This window comes from Rhincodon typus, chromosome 17 (genome assembly GCF_021869965.1).
Source record: "Rhincodon typus isolate 14 chromosome 17, sRhiTyp1.1, whole genome shotgun sequence".
Classification (NCBI taxonomy): domain Eukaryota; kingdom Metazoa; phylum Chordata; class Chondrichthyes; order Orectolobiformes; family Rhincodontidae; genus Rhincodon; species Rhincodon typus.
This window is the reverse complement of record NC_063348.1, coordinates 19,404,692-19,427,819: the sequence shown is the minus strand read 5'-3', so window position 1 is coordinate 19,427,819 and position 23,128 is coordinate 19,404,692. Positions and strand designations below refer to the sequence as shown.

General features: G+C 37.1%; 1 protein-coding gene across 1 annotated transcript in view; it reads right to left on the bottom strand.

The window, feature by feature from the left end:
* Positions 1 to 22,909, bottom strand: part of LOC125485270 (diacylglycerol lipase-alpha-like) — a 49,946-nt gene extending 27,037 nt beyond the window's left edge. The window contains exons 1-6 of the mRNA XM_048607313.1: positions 22,895 to 22,909; positions 22,678 to 22,820; positions 20,745 to 20,813; positions 13,169 to 13,241; positions 11,540 to 11,733; positions 4,179 to 4,308 (exon numbers count right to left, since the gene is read on the bottom strand). Of these exons, the coding sequence (XP_048463270.1) occupies positions 4,179 to 4,308; positions 11,540 to 11,733; positions 13,169 to 13,241; positions 20,745 to 20,813; positions 22,678 to 22,820; positions 22,895 to 22,909 (624 nt within the window). The remainder of the gene's footprint in view (positions 1 to 4,178; positions 4,309 to 11,539; positions 11,734 to 13,168; positions 13,242 to 20,744; positions 20,814 to 22,677; positions 22,821 to 22,894) is intronic.
* Positions 22,910 to 23,128: the final 219 nt, after the last annotated feature.

Below are 23,128 nucleotides of genomic sequence, written 5' to 3'. Positions count from 1 at the left end.
CAATGTAACGTAATGTAGTAACAATGTAACGTAATGTAGTAACAATGTAACGTAATGTAGTAACAATGTAACGTAATGTAGTAACAATGTAACGTAATGTAGTAACAATGTAACGTAATTTGAATATCACCAGCCATCTAAGTTTTGGAACAAACACAGAAAATGCTGAAGGAATTCAGTTGTGGAGAGAAAAACAAGAGTTATAACATTTCAAGTCTGATATGACTCTTCTTCAGTTCTGAAGAAGTCATATTGGACTCAAAACATTAACTCTGCTTCTCTCTCCATAGATGCTGTCAGACATGCTGAATTCCTCCAGCATTTTTCTGTGTTTGTTTCAGATTTCCCGCATCTGTTATATGTTGCTCTTATCTTTTAAGTTTTGAAGATGTTTGAAGTGGAACAGATCTCGTTTTATCATTCCAGGGTTGAAATTTTGAGTAGCCTGTACCTGGCCTCCCAAGTTCTACTGCACTATTCCATTTCTAACGTACACTGCATCATATTCACAAATGTAACTGTTCACAAGCAAATCTATAATACTTGCAAGAATGAACTGAAATGTAATGAATCCCTAATTCACTAAGTAAAAGATAAAATTTCAAAATGCTAATTTTATTTCTACAACACGATTTTAATTGAAGATTGGGTTTAAAAAGAAAGATGAAGTTTGAACTTGCTGATTTTGCTTTGCTTCTGGCAGGGACATGTTAAACACTGTGAATTACTTCAGTTTAGGTGAGTGTATGCAACCTTTACCATTAATTGTGCAGTGCAGGATATATTTTCAGTCGTTTCAATAACTTCCTTAAAAATTAGTTGCAAATTTTCTGAGGAGTCTTGGATTGCTGTAATTGAGACACTTGGATTGGTACAAAGAACAGTACAGCATAGGAACAGGCCCTTTGGCCCACCAAGTCTGCACTGACACGACACCTTTCTAAACTAAAAATCTTCCGAATCTTTGCAGTCTGGATCCCTCTATTCCCTGCCTATTCGTGTATCTGTCAAAATGCCTCTTACATTTTTATATTGTATCTGCTTCTACCACCTCTTCTGACAGCGCATTCCAGGCATTTACAACCCTGTGTAAAACAATGTACCTCTCAAATCTCCTTTAAACTTTTACCCTTTAACCTTAAACCTATAATTCCTAAAATTTTCATTACAACCCTGGGAAAAAGACTCCAACTATCTATTCTAACCACGCCTTTCATAATTTTGTAAACTTCTACCAGGTCACCATGCAGCCTCTGACATTCAAGTGAAAACGAACTTGAGTTTGTCCAATTTCTCCACACAGCTAATATCATCCAAACCAGGCAACATTCTGATAAACCTTTTTTTGCACACTCCACAAAGCTTCTACATGCTAGAACTGCACTCAATATTCCAAATATAGCCTTACTAAAGTTTATATACAGCTGCAACATGACTTGTCAATTTTTATACTCTATGTCCCAACTGATGAAGGCAAACATGCCTTCTTAATCAACTTATCCACTTACGTTGCCACTTTCAGGAAACTGTAGACTTGCATGCCTAGATCCCTCTGGATGTCAATGCTTCTAAAGGTTCTGCCATTTATTGTATACTTTCCTCCCGCATTAGATTTTCCGAATGTATCATGTTGCATTTGTCCAGATTAAATTTCATCAGCCCTCTCTCTGCCCAAGTCTCCAGCCTATATATATCCTGCTGTACCTTCTGGCAATCCTCACTATTCACAGCTTCCCCCAACCTGCATGTTGTCTGAAAACTTACTAAACAGATCACCTACATTCTCCTTGAAATTATTTAAATATATACATTACAAACAGGATTTCTCACTCACCATTTCAAATACCAATTCTTTTCCTTTTCTCAAGTTGCCGCAGTTCCAACTGGCATCCTTTCTTTTTTTATTAACTTCAACAGAACAGTCTAAAGGCTCTCTCACCAATCACATTCCATACCTGCTTTCTGGAAGTGTACACTCCAGGAAAAATGCCCTATACATTCACTTGAATTAGATCAATATCTATCCCTCTTATTCCACCATACAAAATTTTTAAAAATCCAAACTAAAATGTAAAATACAAATTGCTGAATAAAGTATCAAATTCCATTTGCTTTCAGAGGTACAGATTACTGCCATCTAGTCAGATAAAAATACAGAACATGCAGTTCTGTTATATGCATATAGCTTTAGGCCTACTTGTGCCCATTTCCCATCTTGCTGTTCCCTTTGGCACAGATTTTAATGGCCATACTTCTGGTATTTACAGCTTGCTCAGCTCTGTAAAATTCACACAGCTACAATTTCATTAACAGAAAAACAAAATTCTGCAGATGCTGGAATTCTAAAATTAAAACAGAAAATGCTGGAAACACTTAGCAGATCAGGTGGCATCTGTGAAGAAAGAAACAGAGTTAACTTTTCAGGTCGATGGCCTTTTGACAGAACTGTTCCAATAGTTCTGGGACCACTTATGATATGGTCTTGGAGAAAGACATTACATGGAAATGTGCTATGTGTTTTTAAAATTATAAACAATAGGAGATATTGGATTCCATTCAGCATACAAAACAGAAACTTCAACAAGAGACTGGTATCAGCCAACGCTCAATGCAACACCACAAAGAGAAACAGAAAGGGACTGGACATCCATTCAATTTTTTTCTACTCCTGACTTTGGAAAACTTCTCAAAATAACTTGGAAGTTGTCTGCATTTAGTGATGGCTCAGCATAATGGTCCAGTGTATGTGCTTTATAAGAGTCTTTAAAATTGCAATGTTAGTGTCAGTGTTATTCAATTGACAATTATCTTGCCTAAGCCAAAATGGAAAGCAAATCATAAATTAGCAACACGGACTAACAAAGGACTCTTTTCTTTTCAGTGAGACTTTAAGCTGAGGCTACATCTGCTTATCAAAATTGATTAGAGACCTTAAAATAGACGCAATTAACTGAGGAGGAGAGTAAATTGGGTTATCAGTGATACGGTGATGGCTTTCTGGGCAATATCTTTTCTGTTCCTAAAAATTTTTAGTCTTATTATGAGAATGAGTTACGATCAGTCTCACCCAGTGAAAATACAATCACATAATACCAATGTTACATGATACTCAGAAGTGCTTAATACAGCAGAACAGTTGGTTTCATTATCATTAGCCATGTGTCCTCTTACGGCTATCAGGATGTGGATGAGAGTGCTGAGGGCTGGCAGTACTAATATAAATTGTGCGATGTCAGTAGAAATTTTATTAGTTGACATTCCGTGCACAATAGCTGTAGAGTTACATTTCATTCACACTTCTTCCCATTCATCCCAACTTATGCAAAGCATATCAACTGCATACATGACATTTTTCATTGTCCACATCAAAATCCACGATGAACTGATATGATACTGTCTAAACCCATTCCACATTGAGCCATTATAGCCAATAGAGAGAGATGTTTTTCAACCCAATAGTCTGACTTTGATTTTAACTCAAATCCCAAAGGTAAAAGGACAGAGGAGCTTCGAATTTGAGAGCATGTGTAGGCCATTTGGCTCTCTGTGGTTGCTTCATCATTTGATAAAGACAATTGACAACAGATCTGCTTGAGACCCTAATTCCACTTTCTTCTCTGTCCTGTAAAGTTTACTCCTTTGTCCATCAAAAATCAATCAAGCAAAGTCCACAAAAGGAAATATCTTCACAGCATCTACCCTGTGAAGTCCCCTTAGGACTGTATATGTGTCAAATTCTCGTTTCTTCTAAACTCCAATGGCTATAGGCCCAATCTGTTCAACATTTCTCCATAAGATAAGCACTTCAACTGAGGGAATTAGTTGAGTGAATCTTATTTAATCTGCTTCTAAAGCAATTATATCCTTTGTCAAATAAGCAAACTTGAAACTGGATACATTAATCCAGACAGGGTGTCAGCAAGGTCCTGCGCAGCTGCATTAACAGTTTTTCATTTTTACATTGCATTTCTCTTGAAATAAACACCAACATTCCACTTGCCTTCTTATTTGTGTGCTGCACCAGTATACCAATTTCATCATTCATGTGTCAGATTACCTAACCTCAATGTCCTGACAACGTAGAATTACATAGGAAATCAGTCGAACAGCTCACAATTTTTCTTTATGTTTCTGTATTTTGCTTTGTCAGTTAGTAGGAAAATCAGTTGGAAAAATACCTTGTGTAATCCATCCATTACAACATGAGGCATGTGCTCATTCAGCATGGCAGCAGAGATGATGACCTCATCTAAAGTCTTGTTATCACTCCAAATAGCATAATAAGTCGACTCTTCCTGTCCACAGCAACTGCAAAAATTAACATGAAAGGAGTTCAAACCAGAATACCCCAAACTATCACTCCCAACTCCAAATACATTTTTTTAAGTGAGTATAGCAGATATAAAATGTGCGTCAACCTCAATGAAAAATAGGAAATGTGAAAATGACATGTCACCAGCTGGAACAGCATTTTGCCCAACAACTAACACAGGAATCATACTCAAATGCACATTCCCCATAGTAAACAAAGAAGAACAATTATAATACCTGCCCAATTTATTCAATGGGAAACTGGTAATATATAACCTCCAGTTGTCACCTTGAAGTTTTAGGAACAGCAACAGTTGAGGTGCTACAATTTATTTCAATAATTGTGGGGAGGAAGGGGGAAATTTGATTCTGGTGACTCCTGCTAGCAAGTGCACTATGCTTCTATGAAATTAAAACACGTACAGTCCATTGCAGTTATGCTGACACATGACTAAATAACCTACCAATATGCATAGTCTTGGCTCATATTAACATTTACCATTCTGAGAAGATACTAAAGGATTACTAGATACTAAAGATATTGCTGGATTAATAACAGCTGTGCAATCATATTCCTACTTCTTTAGCTGAATAAGAGGCAACATTACAAAGATACAGTATTGCCTTAGTAAAAATTTTAAAGCTTTATTACAAGGAAATAACATAGTATTGAGTGCTTAAAATTTTACAAACAAAAGAAAATATTACAATATTGCTATTATGTAGAGTTTAAAAGTTTGAAAATGCTTATAAGTCAAGAAAATTAGAACAACATCATTTTACGCAAGTCTGCAAGCTTTAAAGCTATCACAGTCATTGAGTCACGTAGTATGGAAATAGATCCTTCAGTCCAACTAGTCTATGTCAACTACGTTCCTAAACGAACCTAATCCCACTTCCCTGCATTTGGCCCATATCCCTCCAAATCTTTTCTATTCATGTACTTATCCAAATGTCTTTTAAATGATGTAACTGTACCTGCATCCACCACTTCTGTTGGCAGTTCATTCCACATATGAACCAGTGTCTATGTGAAAGAAGTTGCCCCTCATGTCCTTTTTAAATCTTTCTCCTCTCACAATTAAAATATGACCCCTAGTTTTAAACGCCCCCGCCCTAAGGAAAAGATTCTTGCTATTCACCTTATCTATGCCCTTCATGATTTTATAAACCTATATAAGGTCACCCTTCAATCTCCTTCGTTCCAGTGAAAAAGTCCCAGCCTATTTTTATAGCGCCTTCAGCGGAATCGATAAACCTTGAAGAAAAATAGATCAAACAACAATGAAATGCTACTCATCTAAAACAGCTTTAAATGAAAATAAGTTACCACAAAAAGGAGCAATGGCAGGAGAAATAATGTTGCCATCAAGATTCATATCAGAGATGGGCCAAACAGAAAACAGGTTTGGAGAAATCAGTTCTTAAGGTTCAGAATTGCTTCAATACTAATTATGAACTATGAAGCTAAACAAGTAAATGCACTATTTTAAACAATATACCATATACAGCATGACATCATAAATCACAAAACTATAAAACAAGGCACGGACAATTTTCAGGAATTCTAATCGATTTTGATAAGTATGCAAGTCTGAAAATAAATAAAACTCTTGAAAAAGCAAGATTTAACAGAGTTCAGAATCCAGGGAAATTCAGAGCTTTTCGTAGATTAGTGGAAGACTGAGAATATGATACTTTGAAATCAGAATTCAGAAGAGACAGATTATTGTTCACAATATTGATGAATTTCTATCAGGATTATTACAGTCCAAAGGGCTGACTTTGGAAAAAAAAACTATTCAAAATACGCTTGAAGCAGAAATCAAGAAGACTCAGACAAATCCTCAGAGAAGAAGGATAACCACATCACAAGAGAACAACAGAACTTCTACAATTTATAAGACCTAAACACTATATAGACAAATATGACAAGTTAACACAGAAAGTAACAGCTAGCTTTGGAACAAAAAAGCCTCACCAGCACTACTAGTGCCAGCTATGACAAAAGAATACTGCATTTCTGATGAAGGGTCTAGGCCCGAAACGTCAGCCTCTCTGCTCCTATGATGCTGCTTGGCCTGCTGTGTTCATCCAGCCCTGCACCTTGTTGTCTCAGTCATTTCCAGAAGTTGTGCAGAAGTAAGACACAGATTCAGAGCAACAAAAAGCCAAACGCTTACTCATACAAACAGGATATAACGGAGTAAAACCTCCTGCTTTAGAAAAGATACTAACATTATAAAATATACCACCATGAGAAAAATTTACAGGCATCGCTAGATATTTTGGTGATTTAACCAATTCAAATTTTATACTATTACGAGAACGATTCAGGACATTGACATTTGTTCCTATCAGATCAAATGCTTTGGCTGAAGAAAAACAAAAATTACAGCCCACATAGATGAAACCACATGCACAGGTGGAGGAACTCTCATGAGTAAAGGTATGTTACAAGTAACACTGCAACAAAAAAAGTGTAAGTTGGAAATTTGTATTTAGTTCGTAATTTACACTTTTCACTTAGCACACATGCCTTGACCTGAACAGTCTTAAGGTAGCTAAAGAATTTCAAATTGTTTCAGGTGAACAACTGGTTCAGAAACAAACCATTGTCAACAAAGCTCTCAAGGTGTAACTGGTAGAAGATTTCATTGGGTTTCATGAGGTCATGGCAGAATCCAAAAAGAAGAAAGGTAATCTCAGTAGATTCTATGTCACTATGAGAAAAATTTTTAATACTGTCAATAAAAAGGAAGTCTGTGACTTTACAGAACTGGTGAGAATTTTTTTCATTCTTATCACTGAAAAAAATCCAGAAGACAAATATCAGCAAAGTTTGCTACAAGAAGCAGACACTGAAAACAAGAATGTGCAATATAGTCCACTTGAACTAAGTGATGAAATTTTGACTGAAATTGTTCAGATAGCAAAGCAGCTGGCGTAACAAATTGATTCAGTAAATTTAAATTAGTTGGCAGATAAGTTCAAGAACAAACTTTCAATCCTTTCACTTCAAAAGAATTACCAGTAGAACAGAGAGGGATAATGCTACACAACCAGCAGTCTTTTAGCATTATGACTGCAGATATGAAAAGTCTAGAACAACGGGAAGAAATTTACAGAGGGTGACTAGAGACAACCAACCTAATCAACAAGTGGAAATAGAAAACTTAAATACTTCAGCACAGATGTATCAGCAGACTGAGTGTAAAGATTTGCTTGAACAAAATGGAGATGAGCTTCATGCAACTCCATGGAAGCCAGATCAATGTCCACAGTTTCTGTTTATTGTCAAAAAAGCCCTGTCGTAAAATCCAAGTTACTACAAGGAAGAAAGCACTTGCTTCAACAGAGCAATCATCTTCCATGATCCATGTTCATCAAGACCAATCCCCCAGGTGAAATAATTGGACAATTACCTGAGTTATCAGGGAAGAGATGCTCTTCGCAGGACATTCATGAGATTAATGGTCCTCCAAACAGATAATGGAAGAACTTATTGGCACATTCCACAAATTACACCCAACAGACAAATGATCCTCCAGCAGAAAAGGATTTACTGAGAATCTGACTGAAGGTCAACTCCTCAAGCCAAAGACCTAGTAATCTTCAAAGTCCAAAGCCAATGAGTTCTAGACGAACTGGGAAAAACCTTCAGACCCCCTGAATATGTGAAATCAGGGATATGGGGAGAGATGAGCTAGTAGGAAGAAAGGCTTGTAAAATTATCAACCGCTCTTTAATTTAAATTGCATTAAGGAGGGAGGCAGTGCTGTTAAGGTTACTTCTCAAGAAACACAGCCTAAATTTACCAGTCCCAAGAAGACATGTAACTGTAATCAAGGGCTTGGGAGAACCCATGAGTGTTAATGGAATAATACGTTCATACTTTGAGATTTATAATAGGCAGCGTAAGCACAACAATGTTTTTAGTTCAGTTTAGAATACATCAGAGTTTTAGTCAAGATGTATCACAACAGTTGAGCTCAGAAGCATCTTTAAGTTTACCTCCAAATAAGTTTTAGTTCAGTTCAGAAGAAACCAGTTACTGCAGCAGCAGCAGTTCTGAGGAAGGGTCACCGGACCCGAAACGTTAACTCTGTTTTCTCCTCCACAGATGCTGCCAGACCTGCTGAGCTTTTCCAGAAACTTTGTTTTTATTCCTGATTTACAGCATCCGCAGTTCTTTTGGTTTTTACTGCAGCAGCAGTACTTTCTTTCCCAGTTTGTTAAGTTTCCAAGCCAAGACACTTTGGGGCAGAAATGTTCAGGATGTTAGAATTCAAGAAATATAGGGCATCAGATCTGTGAAAGGAATCATAAACTTGCCTCCCCTCCCTATTCAAGAGACAGAAACTGGAAGAAGTCACTTAAGCAGATACAAAGAGTTGAGATAGGAGAAAAATTTCACTAGATTTGACTCTTCGTAACAGATAATGTTGGAAAACAAGGTGAAAAGGGTTTGAGGAAAACCTTGTGATGAAGAATCGGCATACCAGACTCGTAATGTTAATTCTGTTTCTCTCTCTAAAAGATATTACCAGATCTGGTGAGTTTCTTCAGCATTCTCTGCATTTGTTTTACATTTCCATCATCCACAGCATTACGCTTTCAATTGATATCTTGTTTACCACTAAGTTCTTTGTAATTCTAATATACGTATGCAACTCAGTCAGTTTGTTTTCTTCCTTTTCACTAATAAACCTGTGCTGTTTTATTAAAATAAAATCCAAAGTCTCACATGAATGCATTCCAGCGACTAACATGCCAATGAACTGAACAAACCAAAACAGGCATATGATCTGTCAAGCCAGCCTTCATTCTGGGATCTGCCTTTTCCACTAGTACCATCATAACAGGAGCAGTAAATGTAAAATTAGTTATATCCTAAACATATAAGTGTTAACTAATGACATTAAAAAACTTAGGAGAGATGCTGTGTAAGGCAATGATTCTGAAAGAGTTAATGTTAAAGCTCCATTGAGCTCCAAAAAATTTTATGATCTCACACAGTCGTTGCATGGAAAGAGGCAATCTAATATGAGGTCCGAATGGAGACAAACAAGTCATCCCTTGCTGCCAATTTTCTTTTTAATTATATCTAACTGATCATGTAACCTGCACCTGTTGCTAACATACAATCAATTACATCCTGTCATTAGACAAGTGCCTCTTCCTATTAAGCTCTCGTAAGTTGTTTGTCCTCTACCACTGTTTATCATACAGGCCCCTATACTCAGCACAGAATGGAGAATTGGTAGCAGCACTTTCCCTTAACTTTAAGTGGTTGGACAGCAGCATATGACAGTGTCAAGCACATCAAGTCGCTCCACCTTTAAAATCTCCCTTGCTGCCCAACTCAGCACTGAAATGCATTAGCTATCATGTCACAGCTGTTTTGTAAAAGTAGGCTTTTTTTTGGGAAGGGCGGGGTGGACGGTATGGGATTTCTGGTAATCACAAGTAGGTATTTGCACTTAAAAGACGTGAACATGTCATGATATGATCAGATAATATAATCACATGTACTAGTTTCAATATGGTTCGATAATATAGTATGTATGCTAACCTGGAATGTAGACTACATGAACACTGTTGGATAGAGATATGGGTGAGTAAATCCTACAACTGCAGTTGGAAATCTAAAAAAAATGTAAAATTATGGATTTTAAATATTTTTTAAAAAATTACCTTTGTTCTCTTTACCTCTTACTCCTATCCTTTTTCCCCGTCTATTTCTTTTCTGCACTTGATTTGACATTAACTTTACCCATTTTATTCCTTGTGCTGTTACTTTTACTGTGTTTCAATCATATTTGTTAAGGAGATATGAAGTTGGTTGCCCTGATCACCAGGTCTCTGAACCTAATCAAACCAAGCATCTACGTTACTAATTGACATTTCCAGCAACTTGCAAAGCAAAAAAAAAATTCAAAACTTAAATATTCAAGGACAAGTGTGACTGTTGGCAGATGTCATCAAATGCCCTGCACAGCAACTTAAAGACATTGCATCAGATCTCATTTCAAAATCTGGCTTGCTCTTTTTTTTATTTGCTGCTACAGGTCCCAATTTATGGCACTAGATGGTGATATAGAGCTATAGAAACACCATTGTGCAACCTGACAAATTAGAACACAGCATGGACTTTAAACATAAGAAACAGGAGTAGATTATTCTGCCCATTGGGATGTTCAATTAGGTCATGGCTGATCTGTACATTAATACCATTTGCCAAATTTTCTCCAGATCCCTAAAACCCCTAACCAACCAAAAGCTATTAACCTCGACGGCTCCAATTGTCACAGTATACACAGTCATTTGGGGAAGTGTTTGAAATTTCTACTATTGTGTTAAAAACAGTTTGCTAATTTCGGCTCCTAGCTCTAATTTTATATGTCTCCCTCTTGATTTCTTCCATCGCATGATAAAAGTGTCTCTGTATCTACCCCGGCAAATTCATTCAGCATTAGAAACATCTCAATTAGATCATGCCTTAATCACTTACACCCAAGCAAATACACACAATTTTTACTCCACCCGTTTTCATAATTTAATCCGTAACTTGAGTTCCAGTATTATTTGGATGAACCTTGGCTGTCCTGCTCCAAAGCCAGAATATTTTTTATAATGTGATATGCAAAACTGAATGTAAATTTTATGGTGTCTTATCAAAGCTCAGTAAAACAGAGGCATCATTTTCTCCCTTTGCAGTTTAGACTCCTTGATATGAAGACCAACACTGCAGCAGCCTTTAGTGATTTGCACCTGTCTACTGGCTTTCAATTATTTCTGTACTTGGACTACCGGCAGTTTCTAGTTTATCATCTATTAAAAAAAAATTGTCTTTCATTGGTCCAGACTTCAGCTCTATTTGCCATAGTTTCGTCCATTCAGTTAATCTATCTCCCTTTGCGACTTACTGTTCCCATCTGCAATACTTACTATAGCCCTATCTGCAAACTTGAACATACAACTCTTTACTCACATCAGGAACAAATAGGACAAAAAATTGAATCGAGAAGATAGTCAGGAGTTTCACCATGAAAGGCAAGAAGGAAGGGAAATTCTGAGTGAAATTATTCACAGGGCCATTATAGCAGCTTTCTTGTTTCAGTTGACACAGACAAAAGACTTGGAGGAAGATAGGCTGGTACAAATGGGTTCATAAATTGACAAAAAGGCATCGTGAACTGGAGCCAAACAATTTTATAGAACCTACCACTTTTCCTCAGGATGGTTGTGTATGACGTGTATAATCCGACCTGGTGGGTAGAGTGGCACACTAGCAGAAAGAGCGATAGTAAGGTCACTGGGGTAGGTCCATTGCCTGTTACTCTGAATGTTAGGCACTTCCTCATCATCCGGCAGTTCAGATTTAGGAATACATTTAGTACCGCCCATGATTATTCTCCACTGCAGAAAGAATTATAATTTAAAAAATTAAACATTTGGAATCATATTATTCATCGATAACACTGGACTGGACTAAAACAAAATTCTCCTCCACCCAAGGGTAAAGGGCCTTGCTATTCAACTTATCAATGCCACGATTTTATAAACCTCCATAAGGTCACCCCACAACTTCCTATGCTCCAGTGAAAAAGTCACAGCCTATCCAGCCTCTCTCCATTCCAGGCAACATCCCTCTCCAGCTTAATAATATCCTTCCTATAATTGGATGACCAGAACAGGCCTCACAAACATCCTGTACAATCTCAACATGATGTCGCAGATCCTATACTCAAAGGTCTGAGCAATGAAGGCAACCGTGCTAAACGTCTTCTTAACCACCCTGTCTACATGTGACGTAAACTTCAAAGAATTATGTGCCTGAACACCTAGTTCTCTGTTCTACAACACTACCCAAGGCCCCATTTTTAATTGCATAAGTTCTGCACTTGCTTGTTTTATCAAAATGCAAGACCTCGCAATTATCCTAATCAAACTCCATCTATCACTCTTCAGTCCATTGACCCAATTGATCAAGATTTCTTTGTAATCTTAGATAACCTTCTTCGCTATCGACTATACTACCAATTATGGTGTCATCTGCAAACTTGGTAACCATGCCTTCTATATTCTCATCTAAATAATTTATATAAATGATAAACAACAATGGACCCAGCACCGATCCCACTGGTAACAGGTCTCCAGTCTAAAAATAACCCTTCACCACCACTCTGTTGTCTGCCAGTAAGCCAATTTTGTATCCAATTAGCAAATTCACCCTGAATCCCATGTGATTTAACTTACTTCTCTCCCATCAACCTGAATCCATGATCACTTCATTTGCTTCCTATACTCCACTACATATTCAAAACCATACTGTTGGTATCTTATCCACACTAAGTTCCATTTACCTATTAGCCTATCTCTAATTAGCACCATGGCCTCCCCATTCTCTAAATTACTGAATTCAAAATCTTTGCTCTCGTCTATAAATTCTTCACCTGTCCTGTTACTTGCAAACTCTTGCAGCCCTGTCTGAACACACTGTTTCCACTGTTCCAAATCTAATTTATTTTCATTTCCCACTATTAGAGTACATCCCACATTGTTGCGAAGTGTAATAGTTCACGATACAGAATGCACAGATGTAATGCAAGCATGCTGAAAAATAATGTTTTGCACTACTGGGAAATTGGTTAGTCAAGAATATAGTCCTGATGTTTCTGAATTGATAACATCAGCCAGATAATAATAACAATCAACTTTCCAAAATGCCTACAAACACAAACAAAAATACTATATTCCGGCTTTTGACGTATGCTGCAATAGTGTATTCACACTATTCAATAAAAAATACTTAAAGAAGAAGTACACTCAGAAAAAAGTCAGAAAAATAAACCTTTGGTTTATTGCTCTTCTGCAACACTTCAAGTAAGTGTCTACGAAAGACTTCTAGCTGCGACAAACCAAGTCTGTAGGAACATAAGAATGGCAATGCATTATTAAGAACATATCCCTTGGCTAGTAACAATTAGGAACATATCCCATGGTAATACTTAATAGAACAAAGGTATTTGTGTGAAACCTGCATGCCTAATCTTGAAGCCAAACAGGTGCACACAACAATAGCAGCCAGCCTACTTGATCTTTCATCTAATGGGACTAGGTAATGAGAAGTTGCACAAAGAAATGTGATTTATAGAAAGTGCAATGGACATTCTACTTGTGTAGAACTGCAATCTTATACCTCCTAACTCTCAATCCATTTTTAAGTTTGTCATGGACAAGAGGAAGAGGTGAATTTTGACCACATTACCGTTGTCCTCTTTTTTTCTGATATTTTGTTCATTTTCCATTCTGAAATAGATGATGGCTTAATTCCCCCAAAACCTGCTTCTGAAGTCCAATTTTAAAAAAATACTCACAGAAAATTCCTTAGGTCTAAAATAAAGTAGAATTTACTAATGCATCGAAAATTCAGGGTGATGGCTATTGTGACTTGTGCAAGAATATAAAGAAGAAAGAAAGAAGGGAAGGACTGAAGTTACAATTATGAATGACATAAAAATCAAAGATATTGGCATTAATTCATGTGAATTAAAGTCCAGTACTTCAACGTCCAGTGAGTGTTTGCAATTGGATCTAATAAAATCTCTTCTCTCTGTTTCACCACAATGAATCATCCAGTGTCCCTTTAAGACTCTTCACTGAACCCTTAAACATATGGGCCTCAAACTGTTGATTTTGTGATCTTTCACTATTCATAATCTTTGTTCCTTCCAATATAGGTTCTATCCTCACTAGTTTTTCACTTGGTTGTTAACCTAAACAGTTCTTTTCTTTTGTCTGATGTTTGACAAAGTCCCACATAAGAGATTAATGTGCAAGATTAAAGCGCATGGGATTGGGGGAAGTGTATTGAGATGGATAGGAAACTGGTTGGCACAGAGAAAACAAGGAGTAGGAATTAATAAGCCCTTTTCAAATTGGCAGGCAGTAACTAGTGGTGTGGCACAGGGATTGGTGGTGAAACCCCAGCTACTCACAGTATATATTAATGATTTGGATGAGGGGACAAAACGTAACATCTCCAAGCCTGCAAGTGATACCAAGTTGGGTGGGAGGTGAACTGTGACAAGAATGCAGAGATCCTTCAGCATGATCTCGACAGGTTGGGTGAGCGGGCAAATCAATGGCAGATGCAGTATAATTTAGATAAATGTGAGGTTATTCACTTCGGAAGAAAAAACAAGGCAGATTAGTACCTGAATGGCTGTAAATTGGGAGAGGGGAGTGTGCAGCAGGACCTGGGTGTCCTTGTGCACCAGTCACTGAAGGTAAGCATGCAGGTGCAGCGGGCGGTAAAGAAGGTAAATGGTATGTTGTGCTTCGTTGTGAGAGGTTTCCAGTACAGGACAGGAATATGTTACAGTTATACAGGGCCTTGGTGAGACCACACCTGGAATATTGTGTGCAGTTTTGGTCTCCTTTTCCGAGGAAGGATGCTCTTGCTGTCGAGGGAGTGCAGTGAAGGTTTACCAGGCGGATTCTGGGGATGGCAGATCTGAAATATGAAGAGATTGACTAGGTTGGGATTGTTTTTGCTGGAGTTCTGACAAATGAGTGGGGGGCTCTCATAGAGACTTATAAAATTGCAACAGGGCTGGACAGGGTAGATGCGGGGAGGATGTTCCCGATGGTGTGTGTGTCCAAAACCAGGGGTCACAGTATGAGGATTCAGGGTAGATAATTTAGGACGTAGGAGGAGACATTCCTTCACCCAAAGAGTGATGACCCTGTGGAATTCATTACCACAGGAAGTAGTTGATGCCAAACATTGCACGTATTCAAAAGGCGACTAGAATACATTGAATATATTCAAAAGCTGCACTTGGGGCAAATGGGATCAAAAGTTATGGGGAGAAAGCAGGATTAGGCTATTGAGTTGGACAATCAGCCATGATCATGAAGAATGGCAGAGCAGGCTCAAAGTGCTGAATGGCCTTCTCCTGCTCCTATCTTCTATGTTTCTCACATATGAGCAGCTGTTGTGGGTTGTCTTCCCCAAATGTTTCAGTCTAACTGACTTCGAGTAGAGTGTCAAAAGCAGCAAGAACTGCTGCCTTCTCTTTTGTATTCAGACATTAAAACTTTAGCCTTATTTTCAATAAGTTTCAGTCTGGGTCACTGTCTGTATGGCAGCTAAATATGTTATGCTCATCTGAAAGCAAACCTGGTGTGATATTATGTGCCCCTCCCCATTATTCCATTTTATATTTAATTGAAGGAGACAGTTTAAAACATCATGTTTTAAACCGTCAGTGGTCATAACAGTTAGACAATGATATTAAAGGATACATATCTAAAGGTAGATAGGTCAAGAACAGATTAACCATAATCCAAATGAATGGTAGAATGGGCTCAAGGGGCTAAATATCCTATCATTGTTCCTACATTCACATGCAACATGGTGAAAGAGTAACATTCTTTAGGAATATTAAGGATGCATGCAAATTTTTCTGTACAATAAGAAAATGAACTAATCTTGTTAGTGTATGATTTTGTGCATAGATAATGATTTCTCTAGCGCCAGCAAATGTCTACATGTTTGAAAAATATAGTTGAGTTACCCATGCACCAGATAATGCCATTAAAAAGGCAGGGCTGAAGGTCAAAAGATATCCTTTCCATCAGAGGATCAGATCTGCCAATGGTGGGTGGAGCGGAAGAGAAGTAACTAAAACAGTCAGTCAATCAAATATTAGCATAATCTGGGTTAATGCAACTGTGCAAAAGATCAAAAGTTTAAATGTATGTCATGAATATAACCATTCATGACTGATTTTCTGTTCTCTTCTATACTGATTCAAAAATCAATTTGCCTGAAGTATTTTGTTCAATTTTGCACAAAATTGGCAATGTATCCAGATCAGTGTGGCATGCTTCCTCCAACTTCATCACATTGCAGTCATCAAATTATCCCAAGGCAGTGTGTGTCACATTAGCCCATCATTAACGATGTTGAGTTGCAGTGGTCAACAATTAAATCCTCACTCAGGTCTGTATCTCATGTAACAATGATTTCAAAGCTTCTGAATTCATATTTAAATGAGAAAAGTTGAATCAATTTATTTGGTACATATGATCTGGGACCGACAGTCACTTGAAATTACTAAATGGCTGGAGTTTTCAACAGCATAATTATTTGAACAAATTTCCAGCTCAAGTCAGTATAGTCTTAAAGTTCTGTTGGCCATGTTGTGATCATAAAGCTACCTGATGGTAATGCTACATGTTACATTTTATGTTCAGCCTAACATAAATTAGCTCAAAAGGAAATCAGGACACCTCATTCAGTGCACATTGAGTGCTGACACATATGGGAACTGTGGAATGCTTGGCAGAAAATTTAGAAGTGACTGAAAGTCTGTCTATTAGATACAAAGGATCACATGAAACTCAAATCAAGAGGTAGCAGATCAGGGAAGAGACTAAAGTGGTGGAAGATGATGTAATTAAAGAAACAGCTCATCAAATAAATCCCAAAATGTATAAATTAACTATTCAAACATTGTACTGTAGAATCCCTATGATAATTTGTTAAAGTTGGACTTCTTCATTGTTCTATCTCATAAAGATTGCTTAAGCTTGAACAAGAGAGAGAAATAGTTGTAGTGAGGACCATGAGGCAGGTAGTCAGAGATAGAGCCAGATTCATTGGAGCTGAATAGAATTTGTTCTTGCTCTATTACAGAGAAAGGAATTAGCTGTTTAGCGAATCTCGGGTAATTGGTTAAAGTCTTTTCTGTCCTTAACCTTTTGTGGTAGGGTACAAATTGATTATTAAATTAATAAAATATCTTGTCATAGGGTACATAAAATTAGACAGATGAATACATGGCTTAAAGACTGATGTGGGAGAAGTGAGTTCCTGCTCGTGGACACCAGTACTGAGTAAAGTTCAGGTTGTACTGTTGGATGGTCTACACCTGAACCATATTGAAGTCAATGTTCAGGTAAACCACGTAGCTAGAGAAGTAGAGAGGGTTTTAAACTAAATAGTGGTGGCAATGTGATCAAATGGAGAAGTATGCTGCAAATCAAAAAGTATAGCCAAGGAAAGACAGCAAAATAGCAATATGGGAAGTGATGATCAGAGAATGACGGGAAGGGGCAGAAAGAAAGGAAACTAGAAATATACCAACAATTAAGACTAGATTTTACAAAGATAACAAAAAGACAAAACTACAAGCTTTGTATCTGAATGCACATTCATAACGAAGTAAATAAATTGATTGCACACATTCAAATATAATGTGACAACCATTATAGAGTTATGGCTTCAGGATGACAATAGTTGGGTCCTGAATATTGAGGAGTATGAGACATTCAAGGAATATAGCAAGCTGGTAAGGGTGGAGGAATCACACTGTTAATCAAGGATGTCATTTGTGCAATAGCTTGAGATGACCTTGGTTCAGAAGATCAGTATGTAGAATTGGTTGGAGTGAGGAACAGCATAGGAAATAAGTTTTCTGGAACTAGTCTAGCTATAGGTCACCGAACAGTAATCACAATGTGGGACAAAGTATACAAGAAGAAATACAGGGTGACTGTGATAAAAAGATACCAACAACCATGGGTGACTTTAATCCAAGTCAGAATGGTAGTAGTAGCCTGGATAAGAAGTGCAAAGAATGTTTGTGAAATAGTTCCTTACAGCAGCATGTTTTGGAACCAACCAAAGAGGTAATGGATTAATTAATGATCTCAGAGTTAAGGTAGCAGCGACCACAATATGATTGAATTTTACATCCAGTTTGAAAAGGAGAATTTGGGTGTAAGGTTAGTATTTTAAACCTAAATAAAGGGCCTGAAAACTGAAATGGTAGAAGTGAACTGGCATACTTAGCTAAGGGTATCAATACAAGTAGTTAAAAAGGAAAAGAGTAAGTAAAGTGGATGCTGGTCCTTTAGAAAGTGAGAATGGGACATTAATAGTTGATTATAAGGAATTGGCATATGAAATGCACAAATATTTTGCATGCAGCTTCATTATATAGGATACAAAAATACACCTAACCATTAGAAATCAGGAAATAAAACGGAGAGGGAAATGTAGTGAAATTACAATCACCCAGGACTTCATTCTAGGATCTTAAAAAGGTAGAAGATGTGTGCTGTTAATTTTCCAAAATTACCTGGAATCAGGGAAGGTTCAACTGGAATGGAAAATAGCAAATATAATCCCTCAATTCAAGAAGTGGAGGGGTAGGCAGAAAATAGGAAAATATAAGCCAGTTGATTTGACATATGTCATGGAGAAGATGTTTGATTCAATCCTTAAATAAATCATAGTTGCACATTTAGAAAAATCTCAAAGTAACTGGGAAGAGTCAACATGTTTTTGTCAAAGGGAAATCATGTTCTCTAAATGTAGATAAAGGGGGTCCCCACAGATGTACTATACTTGAATTTCCAGAAGGCGTTTGATAAGGTGCCATATCAAAGGTTATTGCAGAAAATAAATGCTCATGGTCTAATTATTATGGATAGACGATTGACTTGCTGGCAGAAAACAGAATGCAGAAATGATACTTTGTCTGATTGGCTGGGTGTGATGGGTGAAGGCCTGTGTAAAGAGTTTTCGCCTTCTTACAACTTATATCACTGACTTAGAGAAGGCATAATGGCTAAATTTGCAGATTGGTTTGTATGTTGTGCAAAACTTATAAGGAAGTTGCAGAAGGATATAGATGATTTGAATTAGTATGGTAAAATCTGGCAGATGGAGTATAATGTGAAGTTATTCATTTTGTCAGGAAGAATGAAAAGCAGAGTATTACTTAAACACAGAATGACTGCAAAATTCCAACATAAATATTTTGAATTAGGCAGCAAAGGACAGTCAGAGATTCAGAAAAGTTTCATTGTCACTTCTGGACCCTTTCGCTGTGCTGAGGCCCACTATCCCACTGGGGAAGGACTCAGGTCTTAAATACAGAGGTCAATCACCTGCTGCAAATCAACTATGGAGTTGTTCTAGTTGACCCTGAAACAGATCTACATTAATTAATACTGACAAGGGGGGGCCCAACAAGGCTGTTTTATAAGAACTCAAGTGATGCAGCTTGGGATCAGGAGTGAGGAATGTTGGATGTCATGGTTAACAAACTAGTATACCTGAGGAGCAGTTCAGGCCAGTTGGGAATGGGGGACAGTGTGAACTGGGAACCCAAAGAGGAGTCATAATAGACTTGAAACATTAACTCCATTTCACTCTCTGCAGAACTACTGCCAGACCAGCTGTGTTTCTCCACATATTTTGTGTTCATTTCAGATTTCCAGCATCAGCAGTATTTTGCCTTTATTGAAGTATTTCATTCACTGTCACTTCTCTTCCAGATATGACCACCTTGAAGAGGTTATGTTTTTCTCTCCAATGGGATCTCCATTTTCATCTTTTGGTTTGTTCACCACAGCGCTTTCCATCTCCCTCCTACTGTTTAATCAATTGTCCGCTTTTCACATCCTTCATATTTTGAACCCAACCAAGATTACGGGTAGCTCCCAGTTCTGAAGAACAGTTGCACCACACTCAAATTGTTAATTCTCTTTCACACTTCACAGATGCTGCCAGACCTGCTGAGTTTCTCCAGTACTTTGTGTACCTTTCAGATATCCAGAATTTGCAGTATTTTGTTTTTATCAGACTATCAAAGTAGGGTTTTGGATATCAGGCAAGCCCAATTTCCTGGTTGTAATTCTCGTGGAAGCTCTGGATCTATATCTCAGGTAATAACATACAAAAGTTCATAATAACCACATGGCAATCTGAAGTTCTTCAATATTTTCAAACGGTGCAGCTTCTGAAATAAGTGCTGGTCTTGTATTCTACATTCATTATTGGAACAAATTAATAGCTGTATACATTCAGCAATTCACTAAAGAAAACAAAGATTTGATATCTGCTAACTTATGAAGCAGCATCTCAAATATTTTTTCACAATAGAATGGTTCTCCTCAAAGCCATCAGCAGATAAGCAAAACCACCACATACTCCATGAAATTTGAATTTCTGACAGTGCCAGTTAAATTATCCAAATAAGTACCAGATTATTTTTAATTATTAAAATGATGCAATCATTAACAACTGCAAACTGCCTAGCTCCTGCTCATTTCCTTTCTAAGATTAAAAAAAACACCAAAAGCTATATAGCAGGGCTAATTGGATAAATAGTTCTTCCATGTGTCCCACAACTGGAAGATCAATCTGGCTGAATGGCAATACAAAGTGAAAAATCAATGAAAAGCAATTAAATAAAGCTGGTTCTTAGAAAAGTAAGCCTCAAGATCTGTAAACATTCTGGCAGACAATCAAAATCGTAAATAGTGAAAAAGCACAGAACTGAGGTTGCAATATAGTACAGTGGATTAAGAGCATGATAAAATTTAAATAAGATTCCTCAACTTGCCTTGGTACCAGATCCTTGCCAAGGATGACAGATGTCACAAACTCCTTGGAGTATTCCATAGCATCAGAGCTAAGGATTAAATTAGAAAAGAACAATTAAACTGGAGGCACAGTAATCTGAAAGAAAATTTAATATTGAACATCAACTGATCATATTAAAAAAAGCACAAAAGATATACTTATTAAAACTGATCTAATATTAAACTGATATGATCTAAATTTTCATATAGGACAAGATTAGCATTTACTTTCTTCCTTCCTCTCCTGAAGACAATTATTCTTGCTAGGATACGGTTCCATGGGTACCAAGGGCTTCAAGTAACCTGCCCAAGTAGCCATTCTTCATTTGAAAGTACAGGCTGTAGCCATCAACAGGCTATTTGATCTGGAGCCAATCGCAATCAATTCCAAAGTTGTCCACGCCCAATATTCGAAGAACTATATTGCAGAAAGATTGTTAATTTAGAACTAGGAATATAGATGCTGTATGATGTGCTCCTAATCCAGAGACAGCAAAGTCAAACTAGGTCTGTAAAGGTAATCAAAGCATAATGGAGCAGAGACCAGTAGTGGGATATTTTAGTCTCTTAAGGCTCAGTACTACAACAGGTGATGGCTTTATGTGTAAGGTTAAGGAGAACTCAAACATTTTATTTTAACATATACTTATTATCATATTCTACCTTTTTAATACTTCTACTGTACTTTGATAAAGATGCAAAGGAAATTTAAAAAAAAATTAAGTCAATCCAGTTAATACTAGTAAATGCTCAGAAAACACAACTAATAGAAGCATGATTAGGTCCTTTAGGTATATCCTTAAATAAATTTATTTTACATTTGACATCTCTGTTAGTGTAAATTGGAACTCAACTCGTATCTCATGTAATCAAATGCTTGTTTTACTTCTCATTGTGTGGATCTTCTGAAAATTAAGGTAGGCGATGTTAAGAGTAGAGAACAAAACACTTTCCATATCAGGTACTCAACATCAGTTTCTGATCAAGTCAGTATATGTGCTTTAGCCCCAAGAAGAGTACAGCATCTTCGTCTGCACCATATTTCTATTTATCACACTTATCCAGTGGCCAGTTCAGGTGGGCTTTGAATTAGGGTCTCAAAGTTGAAACAACAGTGACTCATCCATTCTCCATCTCAGTCCCCTGGGCTAATTATTCTTTTAAATTCTGCTTGTTTTTTAAATGAGCTGAACATTTTCTGTGCATTAGAAAAAATTGATTCAAATTTCTGCTATTTTAACACATTTGTTAACTCATTTGAAGCAAACTTGAGGATCTCCTGTGCCTAATACATTATTGAGTTTTGTTTAATTGCATGTTCCTAGAAAAAGCTAATTACTGCAGATTATCAAAACAAACGGACTGAATTTAAAGTCTGGTCATGAACTTTGAAGAATGGAATGTGTTCATCAGTTTTCTGCAGCAATTCAGAAGTACCCATCACTTTTAGACTATTTTACATAAGTACAATCTCCACACACTGTTTTTAATATATTAGCCTCCCTAACACCGTAGGTGGTGTGAAGTCAGCAGAAGTTCAACTTCAAATTTTATTAGTCTAGGGATGGAATTTGCTAATTGGAATACTACCATCAATTTCACCTGAGGTGCACTCCATTTGTAATAAAATGTAACGTGTGTATAGCGACAATGTTTTAAAACTATTAAAGATAATGTATTAACAAAGTTCAGACACAATTCAATCCCTATTTAGTCTAAATCATACAGTGCCATTTTTCTTGTATTTTAATCAGTTAAATAAGTCACTAATACAGTAGGCAAACTCAATATCACTCATCTGCAACGGTGTTTTTTTCCCTGTCCTAGATCAGTCCACGCGGCTACTAACTCTGGTACAGTTTTCTGTAACCTGGATTAGATAAAGTCTACATACAAAATAATACATGCACCTACCTAAGAAGTCCTCCAGGTGGAGAGTAAGCATAACAATGTAGTGTAGGGTACTGAGGTCTGAGCAAGAAAGAAAGAATAGCTGCAGTTCCAGCTCCTAAGGAATGTCCAACCACAACTAATCCGTAATGTTTGGTTCCTTTTACCTGGTAGTAAAATAAGGGGAATATAATGACAAACAATATTTGTGATGGTCTTTCTTTCTTTTTTTTAAACTTACCTTCATAAAAGGCATGTTCTTAAAGAATTTGTTTTGTCATGATAATAGATGGTTACAGCGAGTTATCACAATTTAATTAAGACATTTCAATACCGCAACTTACCCTTTATTGAAAAACTACATTCATTGCTTGATATGCCTGGTCTTCCATACCCATTAGTTACCCATTAGCCTTCGGCAAAATATCTCACTTAGAACATAACACAAGAACGTAAGAATTAGGAGCAGGAATCA